At 39.4% G+C, this 11182-nt stretch overlaps 1 protein-coding gene across 1 annotated transcript; it reads right to left on the reverse strand.

Annotated features, from left to right (window-relative positions):
• Positions 1–5793: 5793 nt before the first annotated feature.
• Positions 5794–6843, reverse strand: LOC124511655 (zinc finger protein 420-like). Its single transcript, XM_047079046.1, has 2 exons — positions 6116–6843; positions 5794–6031 (listed from the first exon to the last, which is right to left on the reverse strand). The coding sequence occupies exons 1-2, from the start codon at positions 6841–6843 to the stop codon at positions 5794–5796; spliced, it is 966 nt and encodes a 321-aa protein (XP_046935002.1).
• Positions 6844–11182: the final 4339 nt, after the last annotated feature.

Genomic DNA, 11182 nt, shown 5'->3' on the forward strand with positions numbered 1-11182 from the left:
TAGGTTGTCAAACACAGACACACACAAAGCATAGGTAATTTTTATTTTTACCGTTTTTTTAAAGTTTGTTTCTTTGAGGGAGACAGAGACAGTGCAAGTCGGGGAGGGTTTGAGAGGGAGAGAGAGGATCCTAAGCAGGCTCTGTGCTGCCACTGCCAAGCCCAGTTGGGGCTCAAATGCATGAAACTGTGACATCATGACCAGAGATGAAACCAAGACTCAGACTCATAACTGACTGAGCCACCCAGGTGCCCCAAAAAAGGTTAGCTTAAAATGACGGATCCTACCAAAAATTTACCTTTGAGAAGACTATGAAGGAAAATGTGAAATGTCTCTTGACTATGGTGCTTTCATTTTGCAGTGAGAAAAATAAGGAATCTGGCTGGAAGGACTGTCTTGGTAAATAACTTTCTTAATTACTTCGTTGGTGTTTCATCATCAACTCATTTTCCTGAGGACTGGTCCTCTTCTGTTTATAGCAGGTTTCAGCATCTGAGATGCTCTCTGGTTCTAGTTCCCTGTGTGTGAGGTTTCAGTTGCTTCTTGGCTAGCAATGGGCAAGTGTTGCTGATTTGGCTCCCCACGTGCAGCCTGTGAGGCTGCATTTTACACAATCAGTCGGTGTTCCCTTGGGACTCTACTAAAAGAAAGACAAATTTGTTGGTAATACTGCACGACCACAATAAACCACAGATTGAAGTTCTGTGGCAGAAATGACTCTTTGTCTTAGACTTAAACTTCTTCACAGTGTTTCCAATGTTAATGCTCGATTTCTTAACATCAAGTGCTTATATGAAATTTCCAGAGCTTCAGGACAGAAGAAAGTTTTGTCCTCAAGTGATTCCAAGACAGAAAGGAGAAAAATCAAAATGTTACTTTAGGGGGTGGCGGGCGCATGGCTGGCCGAGTCCATTAAGCCCCCGAATCTTGATTTTGACTTGGGTCATCACTGCACATTGCTGGGATTGAGCCAGCTTTGGGCTTTGCCCTGACAGCAGGGAGACTGCTTGGGATTCTCCCTTTCTCTCTGCCCCTCCCTCGCTTGTGCACCCTTTCTCTTTCTCTCAAATTCAACACAGATTTAATAAAACATTCTTCTCAGGATTTGTAGCCAGGCATTGGAGGACACAAGAAGAAATCAGGATCTGGTACAATTTATGATGAATACTATTGAAGTCTAAATCTACAAAGATGTGTTATTGAAACATTTTTGTCTATAATCATCCTCAGTTTACCAAGTAGACCCAAATTAACAGTAATGGGATTGCAAACTCAGTGTATTTGGAGAAAAAAAACTTGACCTCCTTATTTACATAAGTGCAATCACAATAGAGGTTTGACCGATAGACTCTTTAAAACCGCTTTGCTGTAATTTTTCATAAGACATCACTAGATTAAACTTTTAATAGCCTCTCAAGGGCAGAAACGAAGCCAAATACTTGCCATCAGGTTTTGCTTGCAACACTTATAGATTTGGGTGAATTCCTATATTCTTGAGGTCTCCAAAACATGCCAAGATTATTGAACCTATTAGGAAATAAAGTTCTTGATTCACCTGGGAAGGCTTCCAGGGACCCTGTAAGCAAGGAATTTTGCTCATACTTCCAAGGGGGCTTGATTGGGTCCATTAAGTCCATCACAGATCCTTAAAGCTGTCTTCTCATTTCTGAATTGATTTCAGTCTTTCTCAGCTATGACATTCTAGTCAAAGTCTTAGTTACCTAAGTGTTTCCAACTACATCTTGTCACACAGAGAAAAGATTCTTATTGAAATTATGCAAGCTATGTATTAGAATAAACCTTAAGAATAGGCACCAAGATTTTCTGAGATCTGGAAGAACCAGGTAGGAAGAAGAGATAAATGTTTCCATTTGTTTACCAAGTTATATTCTGTGCACTTGCTGAAGTCAGTTAACCTAAGAGGAAAAGGTACCTCAATCAGTAAACAACAAAACACTTCCCAGAGGGTTTTCTTTATCTTCCAGGTGGTTAACACATAGTGTAACATTAGTTTCATGTGGACAATATACTGACTCAACAATTCCATACAACACCCAGGTCTCAACTCACAAGGGACCTCATTATTCCCCATCACTTATTTAACCCATATGCCTACCCATCTCCACTCTGGTAACCATCAGTTTGCTCTCTATAGTTAAGCGTCTTTTTCTTGGTCTGCCTCTCCCTTTTGTTATTTTTCTTTCCCATTGCTCACTTGTTTGGTTTCTTGATTTCCACATGTGAGTGAAATCATATAGAATTTGTCTTTCTCTGATTGTTTCACTTAGCATTAACACTCTGTAACACCACCCATTCATACAAAAGGCAAGATTTCTGGGGTGCCTTGGTGGCTCAGTTGTTTGAGCTTCCGACTTCAGCTCAGGTCATGGTCTCACAGTTCGTGAGTTCGAGCCCCGTGTCAGGCTCTGTGCCAACAAACAGCTCAGAGCCTGGAGCTCTTTTCGGATTCTGTATCTCTCTCTCTCTCTCTGCAGCTCCCCTGCTCATGCTCTGCCTCTCTGTGTCTCTCAAAAATAAATAAATGTTAAAAAATGGCAAGGTTTCATACCTTTTTATGCCTACTAACATTCACATACACACCAAATATTTGTTCATTTAGTCAGTGAACAGTTGTGCTAGACTGTTGGAATCAGAGAAGCTCACTGCTTGTCACTGTTGAACTGCTGCTCCAACAAATCTGGGCCATGGACAGAGCAAGAGTACAGGACTATACTCATCATGGGGCTGACTGACAACAGGAGGGTCCCTCACAACAATGAATTGTCTTTCCTGAAAGGTCACCCATCTACACTGGATCTCACTTTCATTGGAGTTATATCCTGGGATATTAGTGCTTGAACAACCACAGCACATGTCCTGCTGATTCCATTACAATGTCCAGAAGTCTTCTTCATCTCCAAAATTGACTCTGCCATGTGACATTTTAAAGCTATGCCCAAAACATTTGCATCATCTAATACCCCTCCTCCATCCACTGCCTCTGATCTAGGCCTGGGCAAACCAGTAATCATTGTCATCTGACAGCTTCTGGGCCTCAGTAAGACAAAGGAATTCAGTGCAATCATGGAGACAAAGGAGGACACCCCCAATCTTCAGAAATCCACCACTTTTGCCAACTCCTTATCTCCATGACACTTATTCATCCAATGACACCAGCAAGAGCTGCCTAGGACCCTGGGTGACTAAAGGGAACAACCTCCAGGTATTTCCCTGCGTTGGAAAGAGTCTTTCACATTTGATTTTCATAGGTCTTATCGTTCTCTCTGAGGATGATGGCTTCATCATGTTTTACTTCTATTCCCATCCCACATTCCAGCGCTACAGGTCTGAATATCCACGGCCTTACATCTCTCTCATCTCAACTAAGCAGCTAGTGAAGACACTCTCACCACAACACAGGCACAGAAGAATGTTTGTGATGTCTACAAATCTGGCACCAAAGATGAACAAACACAGCAGTGGAGATATGGAGACAACTGGGAAATAAAACAAGTAGAAGTTATGTTTCTATACGCATTCTCAGTTATGCAACCTGGGGCAGGTGTTTCCTCCACGCACAGAATCCACTATGCTAGATCTTTACCTTGTATATTTTCTATGTCTCATCTGGGGCTACATTATCTCTACTATTGGAATTGTTTCTCCTACTTATGGGGTATCTATTACACACCCACTACTAGCATATGTGCATGTTTGCTTCACATGCACATGAAAACAACACCCACCCCCCAATGACTGGGGGCACATAGCTGTCTTAGCTGCCATGATGGCATGCTTTAGAGCCTCTGGCTAAGTCCAGATTTTGCCATTCAAACTATAGCAGATTTAAGCAAGCTCTGGCCTTCTGTAAGGGACACAGAGGGGAAAGCACTGGGAGAAAGGAGACCCTGTTGGTCACAGGGGCAGATTAAAACTGTCTTATCAAAAGTTACATTATCTTGTGAGTCTGTAGGGTGTTGTCTAGGGAATGTACTAGTGAGAGGGGCTGGTGTCAGTCAAGACCCTGTAAAACTCCTGGCTAGGGGCACCTGGATGCCCTAGTAGGTTAAGCATGTGGCTCTTGATCCCATAGTTAATGGGTCTGAAGCCTGTGTCTGGCTGTGTGCTGACAGCAGAGTTGCTTGGGATTCTCTCCCCACTGCTTCACCTCTCCCATGCTTATGCTCTGTCTCAGAATAAACTTAAAAACAAATGGACTGGCTGTGCAAAATGAATGCCAAATAGCGTTTCACGGAGGACCTTAGGCAAAAGGTCAGCAGTACCCCCCTAGACTCCATAATATATCCATAATAATATCACAGTATTCACAAAGAGGAGAAAATGGTATAATGGATAAACGAGAGGAAAAATAATGGCACATTATGTAAATCCTAAGGCCGCGGAGAAAACGGATTACTGGGTATGTTATGCCATTGTGTTAGGAAAAGAGTTATAGATCCCATCAGTTACCTACAACCTTAAATACAAGAGGATGTGGTAACATTGCTGGTTGGATCACACTTCATTCAAAACACATCCATGTTAACACATTAAAAACAATTATGTTTTATTAATTAAAATATATTAAGTTCACACAGACCAATTTACGCATTTCAAATCCACTCGACTCAACAAATCGTTCAAAATATAGAATACAAGTGGTAAAAAAGCATTCATGTGTTGATGTAATGACAGGGGAGTAGTGATTTCCATAAATATCAGGCCGGAGGTAATTGTTGAGAGATGTGGATGTACAATTTATGCCATTTGGGGGAAGAGTTAGCTAGGCTCTGGCTGCCATCTGTGAAGATGTCTTCATTGCAGCCACATCAACTCATGTGCTCTGACTATTGCTGTTATAAAGATCTATCAGTGCACTGGACTGCCACCTCTTTTGCCTTTAAGACCTTAATGTAAAACATTTTCTTTCTAATATTCAGGAAGTTTTTAGAGTTAATAAATGGACAATGGTGTTCTCAACACCTGTCTCATGACAACTTACATCAGTGGTATAACCACAAACAGCATCTCCATTTAGATTTGCTTCAGATGTTGTGCATCAAACTATCCTTTATCTTCTGTGGAAAATTAGACATGCCTGGGTCCCATCTAATAAAGAAGGGCATCTCATACTTTTGATTCAACAAGTCATCCACATGGTTTCAAAGGGATTTGAGAGTAGGAATACATTAATATTTGCTAGTCACAAATCCCAAAGAGGGTCAATGTAAACAAAAAAAAAACCCAAAAACAAAAAACAAAACAAAGCACATTTTGAAATTAATTATACCTATTCAAAAACCGATCCACTAGATCTTTAGGACCAGAATAGCATATATGTTTTCTAAGTGTCTAACTCTGTGTTATTCCTTATAAGTATTTTGAAGCAATGTCTGAATGAAATGACTGATATACTCCTTTCTACTTGATTTCTGTAACATGATTCACATTTGATGTTCAATGAAATACTTTTGTAAATCTACCTTTCCAGTTACTTTCTTATATGCATCTCTTGTGTTTCCTAAAGTGTATATTTAAAATGAGGGTCTTCATTCATTACATTTCTAGGGTTTGCATCTAGGGTACATTTTGTGATATCGACCAAAGATTGAATTCCAGGTAAAGGCATGGCCACTTTCCATTTCACACTTTGGCTCTTATGTGATAACTAGAATGTGGAGTAAGTTGTGACTTGCAGGGAGAGCTTGCACATTCTCTACATTTGTATGGCTACTCTCCAATACGAATTTTCTGATGTCCCATAAGGGCGGGGCACCACTTACAGGCACTGACTTACATTCTTTGTACATTATCAGGTTTCTCTCCAGTGTGAATTCTGTGATGTTGAGTAAGGATTGAGGGCTGGGTAAAGGACTTGCCGCATTCTTTACATTGGTAATGTTTCTCTCCAGCATGAATTCTGAGATGTTGAATAAGGCATGAATGCAAGCTAAAGGCCTTGCCACGTTCTTTACATTGGTGAGGTTTCTCTCCAGTGTGAATTCTGAAATGCTGAATAAGGTGCGAGTGCCTGGTAAAGGCCTTGTCACATTCCTTACATTGGTGAGGTTTCTCTCCACTATGAATTCTGAGATGTCGAATAAGATTTGAGTACCTGGTAAAGGCCTTGCCACATTCCTTGCATTTGTAAGGTTTCTCTCCAGTATGAATTCTGAGATGGCGAGTAAGGTTTGAGTGCTCGGTAAAGGTCTTGCCACATTCTTTACATTGGTGAGGTTTCTCTCCAGTATGAATTCTGAGATGGCGAGTAAGGTTTGAGTGCTCGGTAAAGGTCTTGCCACATTCTTTACATTGGTGAGGTTTCTCTCCAGTGTGAATTCTGTGATGGTGAATAAGGACTGAGTGGTAGCTAAAGGCCTTGCCGCATTCTTTACATTGGTAAGGTTTCTCTCCACTATGAATTCTGTGGTGTTGAGTAAGGTGTGAGTGCTGGCCAAAGACCTTGCCACATTCTCTACATTGGTAAGGTTTCTCTCCAGTATGAACTCTATGATGTCGAATAAGGTTTGAGTGCTGGCTAAAGGCCTTATCACAATATTTACATTGGTAAGGTTTCTCCCCAGTGTGAATTCTGAGATGTTGAGTAAGGGTTGAGCGCTGGCTAAAGGCCTTGCCACATTCTTTACATTGGTAAGGGGTCTCTCCAGTATGGATGCTCTGATGTCTATGAAGGTAGGAGTGCCTCCTAAAAGCTTTGCCACATTGTTGACATTTGTGATGTCCCACTCTGATACGGATTTGCCTGTGTTTATTTAGTGATGAGTAGTCCTTAAAGGTTTTACCACATTCTTCACATTTGTACAATTTCGTTCCAGCATGCATTCGCTGATGTTGAGATAGTGCCGAGTGCCAATGAAAGACTATGGCACATTCCCTACAAGTGTACCTTTTCTCTCCAGGACGAATTGTCCTATGTGCATTTAGTCTTCGTGACTGACTCCACACACTTCCAGATTTATTACACATGTATGTGTTTTTTCCCACACAAATTGTCTGATGATCACCAACACTGGAGGACTCCTTCAGATCTTTCCCACATGCATTATATTTATAAAGATTTTCTTTTATAGGCATACTCGTCTGTATAATATGTTTAGATCTTTGAGACAAAACTTCCTTACCTTTATTACATTCAAAATGGTTATCTGGCAAATGAGTACATAGACATTTGTTAACAATTGAGCCCTGGTTAAATGTTTTCTCAGATGCAGTGCAAGGAACAATTCTATGTCCATTGAAAATACTCTCATAGGTTTGTAGGGTTGACTTCTTTGTGACGTGCCCCTCAAATTGACACCCCTTAACAATTTCTTCTTCATTTTTAAATTTATGATTTTCAGAAACAGTTGTCTGAAAGGTCAATCCGATCCTATTTTCAAATTGGTTCAAATACTTATTTTCCACCTGAATGAGGTAACTTTCCAGATTTTCCAAATTTTCTTTCAACAAATAATTATGTTTGAATCTTTGACTTGAGTTTTTGGTGACAGAAACACACTGCTTTGTAGAAGTAGCTAACTTAAAAGGGGAGGGTTTGCAAAATACTTTATATCCTTCAGCATATGGGTCAGTGAGATTCTTCCTATGGGCAGATGTCTCCGTTTGGAAATGTCCGTCATATGTTTGATGCCCTTCACTCTCCCCATCGTTGTCACAATCTATCATTAAGTGTAAATTCTCAAGGGTACTATGTTCACCCATTGACACTTTTTGGAGAAAAGGTTCTAAGCACGGCTTTGGCAGGAAATTCTGGGTGCATTGTGAAGATACAGCTGAAAGATATCAAATAACAGAAAAGTAAAATCATCCCACTTACTACTCTCAGATGAATATACTGACGACTTCTATTATGCAACCTTAGAATCAATCAGAAAACATCGACTAAATGTTTGAGAAGGAATCATCAGGACTTCATTCCTTCACGGACACATAAAGTTGCATGCAACGTACTGACCATATGTCCTAATAGATAATTCTGTAGTACTGTCATGCTATCATAGAAATCATTTTCTTATACCTTGAATGATCAGGAAAATTACCACATGAGCCCAAAATCACCACAGAAGGAAACTTAAACATAAAACTGAAATCAACAAAATAACATACAGTAAAACTAAGACCATAGCAACCAGAGAGGAAGCATTGGCTTTGAGAAAAAATGAACAAAATTGATAGACCTTTCACTCAAGTCAGAATGAAAGAGAAACGACCAACTAAAGCAGCAGTGAAGTGAAAGCAGGCATGTTATCACTGACACTGTTGAAATAAAATGAATAAAAGAGGCAACAATGGATAATTATATGCCCACAAATTGATACCAACAGAGGATAATGAATTCAAATAAGGTATAACCACCTATACTCCATCATGAAAACAACAAAAAAAAATCACTACTGCTGAGTAGTAAGTAGATTCAAAGAGTAATTTAAACAAATACAAACAAAAAAACAAACTAACTCTAAACAAGGAAAGCTGCTATGTCCGATAAAGTCAGTGGATCATTCAAACAAGCATTTCACGAGAAAGTACTTAAAATCTCCTTGAGTATTTCCAAGGAGTGAAGATAAGGGAAAATATGAAAATACTCTCTGTGGTACCAGCATTACCAGGTTACCAAATGAAAGGAATAACTACTGCAAAGAAGGATACAAACTCCTAAAAATCTTATCTCTGTTCACAGATGACACGATCTATAGAAAACCCTAAAGGATACTTATTTTTATTTTGTATTATTTTGGTCATTGCTTGAGTTATTTCTGCTAGGTTTTCTACTGCTTTCGAGTTTTCTATTTTTTAATGCCATAAATGCTTCAGTTAAGGAAAACATTGAAATTAACAACATTACACCAAAAGGAACTAGAAAAGGAAGTCTGTTAGCTGAAATTTAGTAGAGGAAGAAATTACAAAGCAAAATCTGAAATTATTTTATTTAGAAGGAAACATCAGAAATAAATGAAATCGAGACCAGAATAAAAAGGTAACATAACATTGAAAGTAATGCCCATGTAACAAGAAAAATAACAAAATTGGTAATGCTTCAACTACATATACAATGATATCCTAAGAAATCAAATAACTTAGAAAAGAAATCCACTGGGGAGCAGTGGAAAACAACCTGTTTCTTTTCTAAGAAAACAACCTGCAGGTGTCTCTATGTCTAAATGAGTCCTTAGAGGCAGCATATAGTTTTTTATTTTTTTGTTTTTATCTATTTTGATATTCCTGGATCTGGAGGTCTGTTTTCTTCCAGGATTATGGAAGATTTCTGCTAATATTTCTTGAAATAAAGTACTTCCACCCCCCCTTTTCTCTCCCTTTTGCTTCTGAGACTCCTATCGTGCAAATATTATTACATTTGATGGAGTCTCTGAGTTCCCCGAGTCAATACTGTTGCATGATTCTTCTCCTGTCTTTTGCTTAGAGTCATTATTTTTCTTCATTTTTTTCTTCTTCTAGGTGACAAAGTCATTCCTCTGGTACTTCCAGCCTACTGTTCACTGCTAAGCCTGTTTCCAATCTTTTCCTTTTCTTTACTTAAAAAAAAAAACTGTTTATTTTTTCAGAGAGATACAGAGAGTGAAAGCACAAGAGAGGCAGAGCAAGAGGGAGAGAAAATCCCTATCAGACTCCAGAGGCAGTCACTGCAGAGAACAAGTTGGGGTTCTGTCTCCCAAACCGTGACATCATGACCTAAGCCAAAATCAAGAGTTGGATGCTTAATTCAAGGACCCACCCAAGCGTCCCTCAATCTCATTCATTGCACTGTTGTCTGTTTGATTCTTTTTTAGCTGTTTTAGCTCCCTGGTAAGGTTCTCACTATTCTTTTTTCAACCCAGAGAGTATCCTTATGAATATTGCCTTCAATTCTCCATCAAGCATGTTACTTACAACCATTTCACTTAAATCTCTCTTCATGGCCATATCTTCTTCTTTGACTTTGGATAAATTCTTCCACCTTGGCATTTTGTCTAAGGCCCTGCCTTCCTCTGTATGTTAGAAAAGACAGTTATGTCTCCCGTAGACCATTTAGACAGCGGCCTGTAGATGCTCTCCTTGATTGCTATGGACAGTGTAGGGTCCCTGGCCTGAACATGGTAAGTCATAGCTAGATGCACTGCAGTCTGCTTGTGAATTGAGACCTGACATCAACTCCACCAGAACTGAGGCCCTCCAGAACTGTTTTGTCAGGAAATGAGGTGTGGGCAGCAACTTGTGCAGGTCTCTTGGAGCAGGGACCGACCTTGCTGAGAATGAGGCAGGCTTGAGAGAGAAGGGCAGGCCCACCAGAGCATAGGGAGGTGGGAGCTTGGAGTAAGGTAGGCAGACATCCAGGGTCTCTACTGAGCTACTTCCCTCGGGTGGCTCTGTGTTTATGCTGAGGGGCAGGGAAGAGAAGGGGCTCCAGATAGAACGTTTTTGACCTCAAAACTGACATTGAGGGTGTAGTCTTGTGAGATTTCTCAACATCACTAGAGGCAGAAAAAGACAGAGAACTGACAGAAGTCTGTTCCAAGATAACAATGAGGTTAGTCCATATGAAGAAATGATTTATTCAAGCCAATGAAAAGAAAGCATGCTCAAACATTTTCAGAATACATTGAAATTTGTAGCCATGTTGGGGAAAGACAAAGAATAGAAATCTATGTCTGTACGCAAACCACACAACACAGGTATTTTTAATACATTTCTGATTGGAATCGTAAAGATAATGATATGTTTGGAAAAAGAAAAAGATTTGTGCCTGTGGTTTCAATATTAGAGAAGATTTCTAAAACATATTAAAAAAATCCACTAGCCATGAAAAAGAATTATAGAGGACCAACATTTATGTTTCTTGTTCTCAGTGGATCATAGAGATGTGATCAGTTTGTGAAATTCTACTGAAGTCTTCCCTTATGATCTGTACATGTGACTTCACTTAAAAAGAAAAAACTCATCAAAAAATAGTAGTCAATAGATAAGTATCAGTGTACATATAGTAACAAATTGAAATTAAATGTAGAAAGTAATGTCACACAGTGACTAGATTTTAAAAGCATGCTTCAAAAAAAAAAGTATGTTTTAATTTCTACCTAAAGTAATATGTTACTGAGTATACAATGTCCAGAGAAATAGAATGAAATTTAGAACTATTTTCTGTATATGAATACAGGGAAACACA

The sequence above is a fragment of the Lynx rufus genome, unplaced genomic scaffold, assembly GCF_022079265.1.
Source record: "Lynx rufus isolate CCGP_SWC_20201006 ecotype Redwood Valley unplaced genomic scaffold, mLynRuf1.p SCAF_16, whole genome shotgun sequence".
In the NCBI taxonomy this organism is placed as follows: Eukaryota; Metazoa; Chordata; class Mammalia; order Carnivora; family Felidae; genus Lynx; species Lynx rufus.